The 19443-nt window shown below is 35.5% G+C and overlaps 1 protein-coding gene across 1 annotated transcript in view; it reads left to right on the top strand.

Annotated features, from left to right (window-relative positions):
• The window catches only part of CCDC172 (coiled-coil domain containing 172), a 66702-nt gene extending 48462 nt beyond the window's left edge, over window positions 1-18240 (top strand). Inside the window, exons 7-8 of the mRNA XM_007519964.2 lie at window positions 16460-16547; window positions 17486-18240. Of these exons, the coding sequence (XP_007520026.1) occupies window positions 16460-16547; window positions 17486-17521 (124 nt within the window). The 3' untranslated portion in view covers window positions 17522-18240. The remainder of the gene's footprint in view (window positions 1-16459; window positions 16548-17485) is intronic.
• The last annotated feature ends 1203 nt before the right edge of the window (window positions 18241-19443 follow it).

Genomic DNA, 19443 nt, shown 5'->3' with positions numbered 1-19443 from the left:
AGTATAAGAGCTACTCACAATGGATCTTGAATAAATATGTAGAGGAATAATGAATATATGACAAAAGTTTTCCTCTGTTCCTTTCTCTGTGTTCAAAAAAGAATGTGTTCATAATTCTGTTATGTCTATCATTCATTGTATCCTACCTAGCTATGTAAATGAGTCTCTCTCAATGAACTACGAACTGTCTCTTACTTCTTGAACATTTTTCTGTCAGCATTTGTATTTATCACAGTGTAGTACACGTAGTGTTAAATAATCAGTTGATCCACTTTGGATCTCTCTATAATTTTATTTTCACTACAGAATCTTCATGTATTTTCAGTGTTCTTTGCAGACATGATGCACTTTAACCACTTGGATAGTTCTGTGGAATTTCTTCCACTCCAAACTTTGCTTTTTATGTAGATAAAGCTTTACTACAAATAATCAAAAAGCCTTACTACTCATCCTGTGCCCTCCTCTCTTAAAGCAAAGAGAAATGACTCCAGAAGATCAATGAATTTGAGAAGGTAAATTGGATTCTACCCCTTTATTTTTTCTATTTCTTTGGAAATTGCCCTTTCTCCATAAGCATATATCTAATTCTGTTCCTCCATCCCTAACTCTAATAGTGTTGGTACTCTATGAGAGAAAGTTTTTAGCATCTGCTTTTGCCTTTAGTGGTTAGTCTCACTCTGGGGTTCAATATTAGTTAAGTCCCTTGCCTGTAGATATAAGCTACATTATTCGGTATCTACTGTATTAGTTGTAAATGTAGCATCTTAAATCTTTTCTGCTTTTCTTATTTCTCAAGCAGGGAGAAAGAGTATTAGTTACCATTCTCCTTCCAACTCATAGCACCTATGACTTGTTAATCATTAGCCAACATCAGGACCACGCAAATACAGCTCTTGATCACATTTTTTTTTTAATCTATTCCAAGTAGAAGCATGGCAACTTGGAACATTTCAAGTAGTTTTCTACTCACAAAAATCTCTTCCTTGGAATGGTATAACCTTTTTTTTATAACCTATGTAAGTGTTTATTTACTACAACAGAGACTTATTTCAAAAAGGAAGCTGCAAAGTCAACAGCACGGGATTCTCCTTTCTGAATGTTTGAAGGTAGCGTGGTTTTGTGAAGAGCATATTTGCAATGGAAACTACACAGACGTTAATACACTTCAGCTACTGAGAGACTCTAAATGCATTTAGATGCTGTAATAAATCAGTGTTGTTGGCGATTCAATGGAAAAGTCATCCAGTTAAGGTGTCCATAGAGGTCACATTGGCAAGTTATAGATTGATAAGATATAAACACACAATGACATTAAAATACTTCAAACCCTTCTAAAACATATACAGATAAGTATGTTTATCTGTACAGCAGGTTTTTATTTTGCCTGTTTAATTTTACATATTTTATGTATAGATATTGTTAAAAATTATAGAGTATGCTATGTTGATTAAAATATTCACAACAAAACTATGAAACATTTATCTTTCCCCTCATCACCTTGTCAAGAACACATGTAGCCACTGCTAGAAGTTTAATATGTATCCTTTCTGTTTGTGTGTGTATATATATATATATATATATATATATATATATGTGTGTGTGTGTGTGTGTGTGTGTGTGTTTGCCAAAAGAAAGGATGATAGGCTCACACTTACTGATTTGTAATGTGCTTTATACAAATATTACAGACATTTCCTATGTTAACTTGCACTAATCACTTCCAGTCTTTTTAATGCCACTGTATGGACATGGCTTATTTATTTATTTATTTATTTATTTATTTATTTATTTTTAAAAAAGGAAACATTAACAAAACCGTAGGTTATGAGGGGTACAACTCCACACAATTCCCACCACCAGAACTCTGTATTCCATCCTGATAGCTTTCCTATTCTTTATCCCTCTGGGAGTATGAACCCAAGGTCATTGTGGGATGCAGAAGGTGGAAGGTCTGGCTTGTGTAGTTGCTTCCCTGCTGAACATGGGCATTGACAGGTCAATCCATACCCCCAGCCTGCCTCTCTCTTTCCCTAGTAGGGTGGGGCTTTGGGGAAGCAGAGCTCCAGGACACATTGGTGGGGTTGTCTGTCCAGGGAAGTCTGGTCAACATCATGCTGGCATCTGGAACCTGGTGGTAGAGTAATGAAGCTGAAGGGTTGTCATTCCACACCTGAAGTCTCTGGACACAGTCTGAAGTGAAGCATGCTGAGGTGGTACTCATTGCGTTGATTAGATTGGGATCAGTGGATGCAATATTCTTTGGTATGAATTAAGAGAAGCATGCAGGGGAAGTACACCCCACTCTAAGGTTCCAGGACTGGGGGAAATATAGGTTCTAGAGAGGAAATGTGAGGTTTCTGCTGTCTTAGGGTTCAAGAAGACAACAGATAGTTATTGTTATAATCACATTATTTGGTAATCGGGTTAACTTTGAAAAATCCCTTTGTTTGGATTTGCTGTATAATACCCAACATCACCATAATTTAGGACATGGCATATTTATATATTCTTTCTCCCATTTATAGATGTGCAAGAGTTTCTCAGTATTTATAATTAGAAATATTTTTATAAATATGTCCTTAAGTACTTGTAGGGGTAATTAAGTACTTGTAGGGGTGTAATATTATTTAAAATAGTTACCCTCTAGGAAAATAACAAGTATTGCTATCCAGCCTACACTGTGAAAACAATCTACATTTACTTGGCATTGAACACACCAGAAATGGAAAGATCTCAATTCTAGCGATTGTGGAAAATACCAGGAAAATAATTCTATATCTGAATCAACCTGTATCTTTTTTTTTAACATTTATAAAATATGAAAATCTCCACTTCTAGGGTTGTTGTTGGTTATGTAGTTTGTTGAGTTTTTGTTGACTGTACATCTTTTCTGTTAAAACTTCATCATTTATTCACTAACAGAAGTGTTTCTACAGCATTGATTATGCAGCATTCAAGCTAATAGAAATCCCCTGTTTTGTGAATTCTTGGCACATACTACAGTTTTTAAAGCTTGTAAATAAAGATAGGGAAATTTTGGATGGTAGAGTTTATTGGTTGTTTTTAAAATTGTAGTCTGATGGAAATGTGTTCGTTTGTCCCCAAACTTTTATTTATTGGGCAAGTTATATAGTATATTACTAACTTCCAAAATTCTTTGGTACCTTTGATATTATATATCTTTGTATTATAATATGTTTGATATTGCAATACAGACTTTCCCCCCTTTTTAATATGTTTGCTTGTACATACAGCCCCATTTCATATAGGAGCCGGGAAAATAATAGAAAATGTGTGGTAAAAAGAGGTGCCTGACCTAATTAACCCCAAATGCTGACTGGACCCTTTTATCAGCAGATCATAATCTTATATTATAAATAAATATATGTATAGCATTGTACCTACAAAGCATTACATGTACATATATCTAATATATACTATATACTATAGTCTGCCAATGAAATACTCTTAGCCAATTTTTAATCTGTATCTAATGGCAAAGGATCAAATAAATCTACATTGAAACAGCATCATACAAAGCATGTGGGCTAGAATCTTCCAATAAGAAAAGACCACTGTTAATATGAAAGGGGAAATTGAAACATTGCCTGCGAACTAGTTGAGAGTATCAGACCAATGTGAGATTTCTTAAGCGTAATAGTTCACTGTGGTGTCTAGAAGACTATCCTTGTTCTTGGGAGAAATATGATTAGAATTTTAGGATCAACTAGTTTTTAAATTTATATTAGTGACTTAATGTTCTACAAAATTTTTTAAAGATATTTATTTATTATTGGATAGAGACAGAGAGAAATGGAGAAGAGAGGGGAAGATAGAGAGGGAGAGAGACAGAGAGACATCTGCAGCCCTGCTTCACCGTTTGTGAATCTTTCCCCCTGCAGGTGGGGACTGAGGGCTTAAACCCAGCTTCTCGCGCACTGTAATGTGAATGCTTAACCAGGTGTGCCACTGCCTGGCCCCATTGTTCTACAAAATTGTAAGATTATAGGAGAATTTTTCCACATAGTACCCATCACCAAAGTTCTGTGCTCCACCCCTCACCTAATGATAACCCACTATAGTTCTCACACAAAGTCTTGTTTTAAATTATTTTTTTTTTAACTATCTCTATTTATATTGGATAGAGACAACCAGAAATTGAGAGGAGGGGGAATAGAGAGGGAGAGACAGAGAGACACCAGCAGCCCTACTTCATCATTTGTGAAGCTTTCCCCCTGCAGGTGGGGGCCAGGGTCCTTGTGCATTGTCATGTGTGTACTCAACCAGGTGTGCCACTGCCTGGGCCTGTTCTCATAAAGTCTTAGTTTAGCCACTTCTTGTTTTGTTTGGATTGGTTTCTGCAAGTTCATTGTTTCATTGTTCTGTTTTACAAATTACATAAATGCATACATTCAGTATATAATGTTCTACATATTCGTGAAATTGTCTGGTAGTTGTAGGTATCAGGTATTTTTATATCTATAATTTAACTCCAAATAATGTAGATAGATAGATAGATAGATAGGTAGACAAACAAATGGAGGATAAATGATACATGAATGAAGAATTTATAGTTGTATACCAAATTGTTTTCCTTTTTAATAAATATTCATTTTTATTCAAAATACAACTTGGGATTTAAAGAAAGCATGCTTATCCCCAATGAGAAAATAGAATGAAAACAATATCATGAATTAAAAAAAAAATGGGGGGCTGGGTGGTGGTGCACCTGGTTGAGTGCACATGTTACAGTGCACTAGGACCTGGGTTCAAAGCCCCCTTTGGCCTCCACTTGCAAGGGAAAAGATTTGCAAGTGGTGAAGTGTTACAAGTATCTATCTCTCTCCCTCTCTATCATCCCCTTCCCTATTGATATCTGGCTGTCTCTGTCCAATAAATAAATAGATAAAAATGAATTTAAAAATATAGAAATGGTGGTCTGGGAGGTGGCTCAGTGGATAAAGCATTGGACTCTCAAGCATGTGGTCCTGAGTTCAGTTCCTGGCAGTACATGTACCAGAGTTACGTCTGGCTCTCTCCCCCTATGTTTCTCATTAATAAATAAATAAAATCTTTTTAAAAAGAACTAGAAATGTGTCCATTCCTACAAAGAGTGCAACTTTATTATGTTTTTATCATTTTATTGAGGGATTAGTTTACAATACGGTTGTTGATATATGGGCATAATTCCTCATTTTCCCATGATAGATGACTGCAGAATACTATCACCTCCAACTTAAATCCTTTTCTACTACCATAAACCATGACCCCTTTTCTACCACCATAAACCATGGTCCTTTCCACCTCCCCCTTCCTCATCTTCCGCGTAATCCTTTGCTTTGATACACTACACCTAGCCCAGGCCAAGTTTCAACTTTCTACATATATTCTAGAAAAAATAGAAAGCTTGACCACTTTTACTGTGTACATTATAAAATGGATGTTACTTCCACTTACTGAAAAAACACTAAGAATACAGCTTGCTAAGTAGCTTGTTCAAAACATTAGCATATGGATGGGGGGGGAGATGGCACAATAGTCATGCAAACAGATTCTCATGCCTGAGGCTTCAAGGTCCCAGGTTCAATCCCCTACAACACCATAAGCCAGAGTTGAGCAGTGTTCTGGTAAAACAAACAAAAACATTAACATGTGTTCCTAAAAAGCATCACGACATGCATTACACAATATGTTTTGTTTCCCATTCTCAGTGGAAGAAAAATGTTCAGAATACAGCTCACAAAGTTTGTAGTTATAAAAATGCAATGGGAAAAAAAAAACCCGCACATATGTGAGCTCACTGTGTACTAAACATTTAAGACTATGACAGTAAGTAGGAATTCTGAATGAATGTGCAAGGAACGAAAGTACAGAACAATTTATATATTTTGAGCATCAGATAAATGTCTTTAGAAAAATATCAGCACAAGCATAGAACCTTTGTAATATTTTAGAAGAGTAAGAGAAGGTGAAAGAATTACAAAGTACTTTGAATGCTTCTATACAATGTACTTCAGGCTCCATTTTAATATATGTGTCTTTTCAAATAAAATGGTATGTGCCCCTCCTCCTTTTCAGCCCAAATGGACCACAGGTTCTTTCATGCCCATCAGAATACGGGTGATGACTACTTTCCTTTTTGGTTAGCTAACAATAAAAGACTGCTGAAATTATGGAGGACATTAGAAATGAATCATAAGATGTATTTCTCTATTCAGCATATAATCAAGCTGTAGAAATTAGATCTGCACTTAAAAGATTGCTGTTGCTAGCTTTAAAAGATGCAGGATGATAATGGTATGGATATTAATACATTTGCAGCTAGCTGAAACGACATAATAGTAAGCAGATCTCATGCTTCAGTGCATTGACTGATTGGCTATAGGAGTCAAGAAGGACTTCCTTCAGCTACTACACATGAACTAAGGACAGCCTGCTTTGGTTATTATCACCTTTAAGCCACGAGAAGACGGTGGGCCAACACTGCTAAGTTAAAAAAAAAAAATTAAGTTCCATATGTTTTTTTTTTTAATTTTCTGCACTATTCCAGATTTTTTCAGTTACCTTTTCATGGCACTGAAAAGCCTTAATTAAAAACAAACAAACAAACAAACAAAAAAAACCCCACTCCATCTATATACTATATTATATGGGTTTTTTGTTGGGGGTATTTTATTGGGTGGGATTGATGGTGTCCAGTATAGTCTTTAACGCATAAACACAGTCTCTCATCTCCCCTTGATTAGCGCCTAGGGGATACAACACTAGGGGATACAACACTAGGGGATACAACACTAGGGGATACAACACTAGGGGATACAACAGAATCTCAATGTCTCTTCAGCCTATCCCTCTCCCTCCTTCTCCAGAATCCTTTGCTTTGGTGTAATATGCCACATTCCATCCAAGTTTCACCTCATGTTTTCCCTTACTGTGCTTTGTTTGTAAATTCCAATAGTAAGTGTGATAATTTGGTATTATTGGTCTTTCTCTTTCTGGCTTGTCTCTATGTGAGTTTTTTTTTTTTTAACTATAGTAAAAAATGCATTATATGTGGAAACACTTGGGAATTGTTCAGATTTGCCTCCTAGTTTTTTTCTTTTGCTAACATGATCATATATCTGCTATAGTTAACTACACGTGCCCATTAATTCCATTTGCTGTAACTTTGTAGGCCAAATGGTTGTACCTAATCAACTTAGTAATTCACTTATGGTACCATATTTAAGCTGTTCCCAGTTTTCTTTCAACACCAGATGAGCACCTTTGTGCATAAAGCTTCTTCTATACTTAGAATTATTTTCCGTGAGTTTGAGTTCTGACGTGAATTATGGGCTCAAGTTTAAACATGAATAAAAACCCATTTACTTTTAATGTTTTCTGTTGACTTTTTATTATTTGATTATTTAATAAACTATTATCCTTTAAAACATGACAGCTTCCTCCCCATTTTATCATTTCATGTTGATTTTTTTTGATACATAGAATTTGAAAACAAAAGTTGTATTAAATCCTGGTTTGATCTGATTAGTTGCAGAAGAGGATTAAAAGGAAGTAGTCTTGTGACTGGAGAAGTGCTTGGTGGATCCTGCAAGATTTGTATGCATTAGGCTTTAGCTTGATCCCTGGCACCGCATATCCTAAGCAGTGCCCAGCATCTTTCTCGCTCTAAACGAAGACATCTTTTTAAGTCGTCTTTTCTAGTTACTTTGTCTTTATACTAGTTCATATATGTCGCGTGTAATTACATATATTACATTATATATTATATGTATTATCAGGTTTTGGATATATATATATATCTCCAAAATTTTATATATATATATATAATGTTGTGGCTGCAGAACATTACATCATGAGGCATGTGTGTTAGTTTTTTGGGGGGACAGTGTTATGCTGCACCCCTTAGTTAAGTTTTTTCTTTCTTTGCCTCCAGGATTATCTCTGGGGCTCAGTGCCTGCACTACTAATCCACTGGTCCTGGTGTCCATTTTCTCCATTTTATTGGACAGGACAGAGATAAATTGAGAAAGGAGAGGGAGATAGAGAGGGAGAGAGAAGGATAGACACTTGCAATTCTACTTCACCGCTTGTGAACCATCCTCTCTGCAGGTGGGGAGCCAGGGGCTCCAACCAGGATCCTTGCACAGTCCTTGGGCTTTGTTCATACTATGTGCACTTAACCTGGTGTGCCACCACCAGCCCCCTACTTAAGATTTTCTAGTAGGAAAGTATACTTTTTTTTTAACTGATAGGTTTGTTATTGCAAATTTTTGCTTTTTATTTTATTATTATTATTACTATTTTTACTGAGAGAGAGAGAGAGAGGAGAAGAGAGAGACACCTGCAGCACTGCTCCACCACTTCTCCCTGTTCAAGCCCTTAGCATAGTAATATGTACACTCTATGGGGTACACCACCACTGTCTGACCCATTAATAAATGACATATGGAATGATTCTTTGAAGCCATGTGTATCGAGTTTTTCATAATAACTTTTTCACTAATCATGACAGTGTTCACTGATGCCTTATCCCTCAAACAGTTGTTACAATGGTGATAATAGGATTCATTTTCTTGCTGTGAAACATCTATAAAAAAATAAGAGATTCCACTTTCCCCTACCCATCTATTTTTTTAACTGTTTTCTATGGACTCATGAATTTATTTATTACTTTGTGTATTATCATTCGTTCTGATCATTACTTTAAAAATTTTAATTTTGAATAGTGATTTGACATTGTGTTATGCAATTATTAGATTTCGTGAGCATAAATTCATAGCTACACATGGTTTAAGTCAGTCACTGTACCTCCCGCTAGTTCTCTGCTCTAGCCCTACCTCCCTACTCCCGGTAACCATAATATTTCTCACAAAGACCCAGAAATAGTTTGGTTGCCTTTTTTTCCCCAAGTTAATTTGCTTTCATCATCTATATTTCACATGAGTAGAACATCATTATTTATATGCTCATATTGTCCCATATTTGGCCAGAAGTAGGCTTTTGAACTCAATTTTTGTGTCCTCTGCAATGGTTCCATCAGTTTTTGATCACTTTCATCCTGGTATGTTTCATGCTGACCTTGTATTTTGAGTAGGAGACGGCGTTTAGAAACGAAGATTGACATGCTAGATGTAGTCCTTGGTACTGGATGTCATGGATTCTAATGAGGGGCTGCGACAGCTCATGCAGTAAAGTTCAGACTACCATGAGAGGGGCCCCGGGTTCGAGCCCCCAGCCACCACATAGGAACACAATGCAGTGGGGATGGTTGACAACTGGTGAAACAGTGCCTTGGTGTTTCTCATTCTCTCTCTCCTTCTATCTCTTACCTTCTATCCTTAAAAAAAAAAAAAAAAAAAAAAACCTTTAAATTAATAAAAATAAAAACGTTCACTTTTTTAAAATCATAAATCCAAATGACAGGGTCTGCCTTCTTACCCTCCTATTCTACAAGTGTAGCTTTCTTTCAGTGTATACTCATTCATAACAATGGCCTGGTAATTATTTTCTAAATCCTATGACATACCAAAATAACTTTAGAATTATTAGCTGCGTGCTAGTAACAGTAAACATATTAATAAAATGTAAGACGCTATCATAATCCTTAATTACCTTATAGCATAGGCCAGTATGGATGGTTAGACTACAGTGTATAAAAACTATTGGAAATAACTTTATTTATCTTAAGATAGAATGAGAAAGGATTAGTAGACAGTGAGGATTAGAGTACTACTTAGAACTGGCAGAATGTGACCCCAGTGGCCTCAGGAATGCAAATTAGTACCCTAACAGGCTGAGCTATTTTCCTGGCTTGAATTGCTCCACCACCCCCTCTCCTTTATGATAATAATAAATTTTAGAAACAGTCAGGCCTATTTGTTTCTGCTTGTGTCTAGTTCAGTTGTTATTTTTTTCTTGCTTTATAGCTGTCTCCCTCAAATTTATTGACTTAATTTTACTCTTTGAATATGTAAAACATCAGTGTGATCCACAGGTCAGAAGTCTATTAAAAAACTAGTATTTTGTTTCATTTCCTATCTACCTAGTTTTCATTCACTGTAATAGGTAACCAGTTTCACTACGTTGTGGATTATTTTCCCTTTTTTTTCTCCTCAAAAATAAAATACTTATTTTTTGCCCCTTTTTCATAAATGTAAACACACTGGATGTAACCGTGTGTGTGCATGTGTGTGTGTTTTGTTTTTCATTTAGCAGTATATTCTAAAATTCACTGTATGCTAGTTAAAAGAAGCTATATTTATTTCCATATTATAGTTCTTCCCATAGTTCTCCACTGTAGGGAGGTACTGTAACTTATTCAGCAATCTCATATGAATGGAAACGCCATTTTGTGATTACAAATAATGTTTCAATAATGAACAGTGGGTATGTTGCTTTCTGTTTACAAGATGTATTACTGAAATAGTTCAGGAGTTAACTCAATAGAAAGTATACTTTGCCATGTGCAAGGACCTGGGTTTGAGCCTTACAGCTCCTACTTGGGAACACTTGCACAGGCGAATCTTGTGGTATCTCTGTCTCCTTCTTTCTCACTATCCTTCTTCCTCTATCTGAGAAAACAAAACAATAACAACAACAACAAAAATGAAAACTTGTCTGTAGGGAGCAGTGGAATCCAGGTTCAAAGCCCCTGTGAAGCATTGGTGACAAAGAACAGAAACAAACAAAAAAAAAAGCGTGGAATGTTAGGATCAAAAGAAAAATATAAATATAGTTTCATTAGATATTGCCAAATTCCCCTCCATTGAGGTCTAATCATTTTGGATTCTTAGCAGTCTATTTGAACATACCCATTTTCCCATGATTTCAAGAGTGTGTTAATCACATTTGAAATTTTACTAGTCTAATGAATGAAAAATTATATTCCTGTGTAGTAAATTGGCAGTGATTTTATTTGGGATAAAAATGAGCATTGTTCTATGTTTCAGAATTCTTCGCATATTGTGTTCTTTGAAGCAAACACCTCTTTATAGCTTTCCATCAGTGTTTTGGTCTTTTTTCCCCCCCCTTATTATGAAATTTCTTTGTATTTTAGGGAGATAAAATCTTTGTCATTGGTATGTATGGAAAATATTATTTTCCAGATTTTGTTCATCTTTACTTTGCTTACTTTTTTGCTGTCCTTTTACAGCTGCACTTGAGGGGCCAGCATGTGCCTCACTCAGTAGAGTGCACATGCCACCATGCACAAGGACCCCAGACTTGAGAACCTTCATGAGTAGTAGGGAAGTGGTGCAGTAGTGTTTTCTCCCCCCCCCCCCCCTCCATTTTCTTTCTCTCTCTTTCCCTCTCGATCTCTGTCATCCACCTCTGTCGGAGGAAAGAAAAAAGTTTTTGCAAAGTTTTATTAAAAAAACGGCTGATGGGAACATTGGAGTCACACCAACACTAAGCTCTATTAATTACTCTGGTGCTCAAGAACAAACAAACAACAACCTATAGTTGAATTTTAAAAAGTAGTAGAGACAGTCAGGCTCCTTGTTCCTGACAGGCAGGGAAATTACTCTAATGCTACCCTGGTAGATACAATTTTTACTCTAGGAGTGACATTTGTATTGTTACATTATTTAAAATATGTACCCATTAATTCAGATTTTTATTTGATTTTTATTTTGAGCAGGATTTTAAAATTTCATAACTCCTTCCAGTATTCCTGGAGATTATGCTGTTTTTTGTCTTGAAAATACTAATATGGGGTGGGGAAGATAGAATAATGGTTATGCAAAGAGATTCTCAGCCTGAGGCTTTCAAGTCCCAGGTTCAGTCCCTGGTACCCACTATAAACCAGAGCTGAGCAGTGCTCTTATAAGAAAAAAAAAACAAAAAACAGAAAACACTAATATGGCAAAGTGTGTTAGTGAGTTCTAATATTGAAGCATATATTAGAGTCCTGGAGTAACTCCCAATTCATCATACTATATTACTTGCTTAATGTGATGTTAAACTTTTTGTTAACATTTAATATTCTCTCATCTGTATTAGGTATTCATAGAATGGTATATATATATATATATCATTATCAGGTTTTGATATCACTGTTCTTTTTTTATTCTGGATCAATTTATGCAATATTGGGATTACCTGCTCTTTAGATTATTTTCCCTTTTATTGATTGCATAGTTCTTTAACAGCTTTCACTATATCAACAATGGTTATAGAGTCAGAAGTGAAACTTGGAAGGGCCCGTAACCTTTAGAGACCAGAAACAAGCCGATGGAAACTGAAGACCCTGGAAAAACAAAAGAAACAGCCCTTCCCATGCTCCAAATTAGACAACCATTGGTTTTCAAAACTTCCCCTGATTCTATACAAACCAGTTCTCTCAATCTTGAGGCCATGACCTATTCTCAGTATTTCCCACACAGGGTAGGACTTCCTCTTGCTTATGGTCATTTAACCTATATTTCATCACTCAGTAACCCCTCCTGTCTTCTATTTCATTTCTCATCTGCATTTGGGTAGACTTCAGGGCTAATTCTGTTGAATTTAATTGTTTATTTGGCTCCCTACATCTGATTTCACATTCGTGATGTCAGTTTCCAGGTTAGTTTTAATAGTGGATGATGGGTGGCTCTGTTTGGTCGTTTTTTGTTTTTTTTAAATTAAATATTTTATTTATTTTCCCTATTGTTGCTCTTTTTATTTTTATTGTTCTTGTTATTGATGTCATCATTCTTGGATAAGACAGAGAGCAATGGAGAGAGAAGGGGAGACAGAGAGGGAGAGAGAAAGATAGACACCTGCAGACCTGCTTCACTGCCTGTAAAGGACTCCCCTGCAGGTGGGGAGGGAGGGGGGCTCAAACCTGGGTCCTTAAGCGGGTCCTTGCGCTCCGTTTGGTCTTTTACAGAGAGAATATCTTTCACTTAGGTGGTTTTCTTTGTCCTCCAGTAGCCAGGATTTCTATCGCTGGCTTGCTTTTATATTACAGGTTTGTTTAAGTAAAATTCAGATACCACACAATCTTCCTTCTTCCTCTTCCTCTTCATCCTCTCCTCATTCTCCTTCTCCCTCTTTCTCTTCCTCTTCTTCTTCTTCTTCTTCTTCTTTTCCTTCCGTGTCAGTGCTTTGTACCTTCATGATTCCACGACTCCCAGCTAACCCATTAAATTCAGAGAGAGGGCCAGTAAAATGGCTCACATGGATTTTGTGCTGCTTTGCCATACACGTGACCCAGGTTCGAACCTTGCCTCTACAGCATTGCATGGAACTTTGGTGTTGTCATCTCTCTCACTGCCTCTATTTCAAACTAACTAACTACCTAACTTCAGTTAGAATAGGAAAGATACCAAAGCACAGCTAGAGCTTCCCCTGTGCATGGCGCTTCCTGTGTGGTGCTTCCTGTGTGGTGGGGTCTCTAACACAGGTTCGTGCTCTACTGGGTGAGCTGTTGTCCAGCCCAGGACTCACTCACCCTTTTTAATATGCAGGTTTTCTATTGCTTTTGGCAAACACATTCGGTCATGTAACCATCACCACAATCAAGATAGAGAATTCTCCTATCACCCCCAAATTTTCACTCTTATCCATTCATAACAAATACGTACATTTCGCTTCTAGACATCCCAGGTAGTTTCTTTTCCTAGTTTTACTGTTTAATATGTTGTTAATGAAGTAACATCGTATATTGTGTACTGAGAGTCTGGTTTCTTTTATTTACCATGTCTGGAATCAGCCATACCATTCCATATTAAAAAAATTTTAAAAAGATGAAATAGTAGTTTACAGAAGTAAAGAAAGATAAAAATGCTTAGAGAACTTCAGCAATGTTTTTGAAAATAAAAATAAAATCTGTACACATTTTATTCAAGCCAGTAAAAACCAGAAGAAAGAGAAAATCATGGAGGAAAGCAAAGAAAGAAAAGATGCATATGTATATGGGCTATATGAAATTAAAAAGTACATAGTAGAGCTCTTATCAAAAGAATCCTGCAGAAGGAAAAGTAAGATGCCTTTAGACTAACACAAGTTGATAGAATTCCTTGATAACAGAGTATATTACAGAAAAAAGGCCTGTGGTAACATGAACAAACATCCCAGAATGGTTAGAATAAATATGAAAGTCTGTTTACATTTTAATTAATCTAACTGATAGATGACTAAAGCAAATATAGTAGCAATATTTTTATATCTATAGCATATGTAAAAGAAAATATATGCTGTGAATAGGACAAAAATTGGAAGAAGTTAGAAATTTACTGTTACGGTAGTCGGGCAGTAGCGCAGCGGGTTAAGCACATGTGGCGCAAAGCGCAAGGACGGGTGCAAGAATCCCGGTTCGAGCACCCAACTCCCCACCTGCAGGGGAAGTCGCTTCACAGGCGGTGAAGCAGGTCTGCAGGTGTCTGTCTTTCTTTCTCCCTCTCTGTCTTCCCCTCCTCTCTCCATTTCTCTCTGTCCTATCTAGCAGTAACGACATCATCAACAACAACAATAACTACAACAACGATAAAAAACAAGGGCAACAAAAGGGAAAATAAATAAGTATATATATTTATAAAAGAAATTTACTGTTATGAAGTCCTTATACTGTTAAGTATAGGAACAGATTATTTAAGATTACACAATAATAACCTAGTGCAATCATTACAAAATGAAAAAAAAAACCATGTCAGTATAGAGATAGAGAAAACATCATCATAAAAATAATCAAAAAGTAAGCAGGGCAGAGAACAATGAACAGGTGGATCTAATAGAAAATGATACACTAACTGCTAAATTTTTAATCCGTTCATCTAAATAATCGCACTAAATAGTCAGCAGATAGCAACTACAGGACAAATTAGCATATTAGTTGAAAGAGTAAGACACAACTCATTATTTCTACTGGATCCCTACTTTTTGTCTACACTTGACATTGCCACTTCATTTTAGTTTCTCTGATGTTTATGGAAACATGGCATTGTTTTTTTTTTTGCATTCCCTTGATGACAAATGAAGCTAAAAATGTTTTCATATCTGTTAGCCATTGTGTATCTTTTTTTGTGTGTGTGTGAGAGTAACCTGTAACTGTGTATGTGAATTGAGCATTTTCCATTGTTTTGTGTATTTTTGAATTTGACATGTACTTCTTTATATGTTATGGGTATATTTTTGTTGTTGTTGTTCCCAATGACTTTTCATTATGTTTTACCTTACTGGGCATGTGTTGATCTTAACAATCATTTGTTTGTTTGTTTGTTTGTTTTGTTGTCAGTTTACCTGTGCACTGTGTCTAAATGTGTTATATATTGTGTTACACATTCCTTTAGAGAAGATTTCCTTTTTCCTTTTTTTCTATACAGGTATCATGCAGACAATTTGAAGTCCTTTAGGCTCCCCTTTAAGACTCAACAAAGGTTTAAGTAGCTCTATTGTTTCCTCCTTGTGATTGGCTAAGTGTGCTTAGGTGTGTGAAAGCAGTGTAGCTCTTACTATCTGCTCTAGGGCAGTCTCACCCACCTCTTTGACCAGGCTCTCAGCCAGTCAAGTCACACATTATAATTTTGCTTTTTTGTTTGGGGGGGAAGTGGGGAGGAGAGGAATGTTAGTCATAATATTAGAAATGGAAAGATTTCTGTACTGTTTTTCACATTAAATATAGACATTTTTTTTTTTTTTTCCTCCAGGGTTATTGCTGGGCTCGGTGCCTGCACCATGAATCCACCGCTCCTGGAGGCCATTTTTCCCCCTTTTTGTTGCCGCCTCGTTGCGGTAAATATAGACATTTTAAAATGCCATAATATTATTTTTTGCTTGTAATATGTTTAATGACATTCATGAATACTAAGGTTAATAATGTCTAGAGCAAGAAGAAATTTTACTGGTCATAACTTTTTTTTTTTTTTCCTGTGTTTGAGATTTTTCAGGTGAGATTCAGAGAAGTTAAATGATTTACCCAGTGTCGTTCACCTTGTCAGTTGCCATATAAAAACCAAAGTCTTTAGACAGTACTGTAGTTTATTCACTAGGCCATTTTGCTCTTGTCATGACCAATAATATTATTATGTCTGTGATTCATTCTATCTTATTTTCCTTATGGAAGTTTTTCCAAAATATGTTATGCTCCATATAAAATTATAAAAAATTTAGAGGTCTATCAAATCCTTTAGTCCTAACTTGAAATTATCATAGGAGAAGCTGCAAACCTGTCTCTACCCATGTATTAAAATATTCTGAGTTCATTTCTAGGGCTGGGCAGTGGCACACTTAGTTGAGCACACATGTTATAATATACAAGGACCTGGGTCCTAGCCCCAGTACCCACTTGTTTGGGGAAGCTTTACGAGTGGTGATGTAGTGATGCAAATGTCACTCTGTCTCTTTCCATCTCTATCTCCCCATCCCTTCCAGATTTTTCTCTCTCTATATATATATATTCAATAAATAAATAAATAGATCAAATTTAAAAGAATTCATTGCTAAATGGATAACATGGATATTTCCTTTAAAACAGGCTGAAAAAAGAATTAGACCTTTATAAAGAAGATGACATGCAAAGTGTTTATGAAGCACTCCAAAGTGAAATAGAATTTTTGGAGTTGGTAAGCCATCATTGATGCTTTAATTTCTGTTCAGCATAATTTACTTGCTGGTAAGAATGCTTTCACTGGCAAGGAGGTGGTGTTTTGCCATTCACATAGATCTGCAAAAGGTACATAAGCAACAAACAAGGAACAAAAGGAAGGTCAGGATATAGATCTGTGTTTTGAATTCATTGAGAGTTAAGTGCTATACAAAACAAGATATATTTAAAAAAATGTAAAAAGACAATAATAAAGTAAGTTAAAAAACTTCCAAATCTGACCTCATGATATTTTCATATCTGAAACTTGTTATTAGTGGATTAATGCATTACAGGAGTTTAACTATCATAATGCTTAAAAGCTTTTTGGTTTTGGTAGATATAAATTATACTTTGATTATTTGTGATCCTAAAACTTTATTATTACAGACTTTTATGATCTCAGGAACTTTGGGTTCAGTTATTGAAAACTCATTTTTAGATTGTATAGGAGCACTATAAATTGCTTTTAACCTCTGACTTTTGTTGTTTATAAAAAGAGTATGATAGTATTAGCCGTGTTCTACTAGAAAGATACATATATCTGAAGTGTGAAGTATGTTAAAATATAGTTTTAATTTATAGCATTATACTTTGTTTAGTGTTTACAATTTGTGAACATTTTCTTGTAAATATTTAAGTAAGATGGACAAGGGGAGATAGAATAGTGGTTATGAAAACAACTTACAAGCCTGAGGTTCTAAGGTCCCATGTTCAGTCCCCAAAACTACCATAAGCCAAAGCTGAGCAGTGCTCTAGTGAAAAAAAAAAAAGAGTTTAAGTAAGCTACCTTCAAACTTTGGTAATCTTTTAAAGAAATAAAATTGAGGAATGACCAATTCTTGTGCAAAATTTACATAAATTTTACATAATTTAAGAGTTTCATTTTCCTCACGAATAATTTATTTTTTTTTTCAGACATTAGCACAGAAAGTTCTTCAGGAAAACAAATAACTTAAGAAGAATAGATGGACTATTTGAGACCTCATCAGAGTATCTTACACTCAAATTTTCCTGATGAAGGAATGAATGTAACCTGCATAACAAATTCTTATGGAAAGTGTGAAGTCCAGAATTTTCAAAGTTGTTGCTATCTTAAGTTGTTTTAGTGGCACATAAAAAATTTTTGCCCCCTCTTACAACTTGCTGAAACTTGGAGGGGTTTTGTATAGTGCGGTTTTGTTTCTAAAGCAAAAGAAAAGAGATGGAGATAATGTGTTCCTAGGTGTTTGATATTCCTCTGAGACATAAGCTGATCTATACTTTCTGATGTCTGCATGTTCTGTTGAAATTTACCTTGGAAAAAATGGTCAGATCATTGACCCAATATTGTCAGTGTCATTCCCACCAACATTCTTAATTTCATTTTAATCACTCTAAATCATAAGCTACCTGTTGATGGAAGTCTTTGGTGGGACAGGGGCAGGGGGTATCTTTTCTCTGCAAAATCCAGTTTCCTTTATGTTTCTCTAGATGTATCTGTAGCTTTAAGTCTGGGACACCCCTAGCCAGTCTCCAGCAGTTGCTGCCCGTTTGTTTTCTTCCTAATGCTGGGTTGGTTAGAAAGAAACAAGTCATCCATATGGGAAAGTACTTAATCTTTTTACAGCTGTCAGGATTCATTTTACACTGGTGTCTTGAAACTTTGCAACTAAGAACAAGAGTACTGTGTTGTTTCAGAGAAGAACAAAGCCTATCTAGGTACTGAATAGAAATGTTAGAATTTTTTTTCGTGTGTGTGTGTGTGTGTGTGTGTGTGTGTGTGTGATAGTAGTTGAATTAGTTTAACATTAAATGTGAGTTGTTTAAAATGAAGAGCTCTAGAGAAGTGGGGAAAGTGGAGGCAAGGGATCTTTGGGGTCCCTGGCAAGGGATCTTTGGGGTCCTGGTGGTAGTAAAGGGACTGGGTTGGAGGTGAGAGTGTTTTACAGACACCTGTCAAGAGGAGATGAGAGATTGTACCCATGTTCCCACAGTATACTATAACCCACTAACTACCCCCTACCCCCATGAGAAATAAAGATAGAAAAAAAATCTTGTGTCTACTAATTTTAAGGACAGCCCTTAGGTCTTGTCTCACAGGGAGTCTTCTTTTGTGTATATTATTTTATTACCCTGGTCAAAAAGTGTCATAGTCAGAACTCTATTTTGAGATGTATAGAAATTTCATCTGTTTAAATAATTTTCACTTTCAGAAGTGATTTCCAATTCTGCTTATTTAAATATTTAGTAGTAAGTTATTTTTTTCCTAAGAAGAAAAAAGCCTTTATGGTACCAGTGAAATTACAATCTATTTCTCTGCAAATATAAAATGAGAAATAGTTATTGGTATCAGTCATGACTTTAGTTCTGTTTTATTTTAGTCCACCCACATTGAAAGTTCTAAGCCTTGGGAGTTAGTTATTAAATGTGTACCATGTAGCTAATTTGCAGATTGAGTTCACTTACTAGTAGCTTTTATTCATTATTATTTCTATAATTGAAATATATTTATGGGATTGAAAGCTGTCATTTACATCATTGACATAAAATGGCATGTAAGCAGAATAAACTTACTGAAACAATTTTCTGTTCTTGTGCTTGTTAGGTAGAATATCTATATTAAATATTAAGTAATGAAGTTAGGAATTGAATCTGAGAAAAAAAAGTAAGCACTCAGTATTTTCATTATTTTAAAAAATATATTTTAAGAGTTAAATTAATTTTCAAACAATCAAGTAAATGATTATTTTAGCATTGCAGTGTAGAGTAATACAAAGCAGTACCTATGTGATATCAATCAAAATAATGGGAACTACTAACATTAACATAGTCAAAAGAATAAGTTGTTGAATGAGAGAAGTATACTAATTCTTTAAAAGTACAGAATAAAAAAA

This window comes from Erinaceus europaeus, chromosome 14 (genome assembly GCF_950295315.1).
Source record: "Erinaceus europaeus chromosome 14, mEriEur2.1, whole genome shotgun sequence".
In the NCBI taxonomy this organism is placed as follows: domain Eukaryota; kingdom Metazoa; phylum Chordata; class Mammalia; order Eulipotyphla; family Erinaceidae; genus Erinaceus; species Erinaceus europaeus.
Note: the sequence above shows the minus strand (reverse complement) of the source record. Positions and strands in the feature narration are given on the sequence as shown.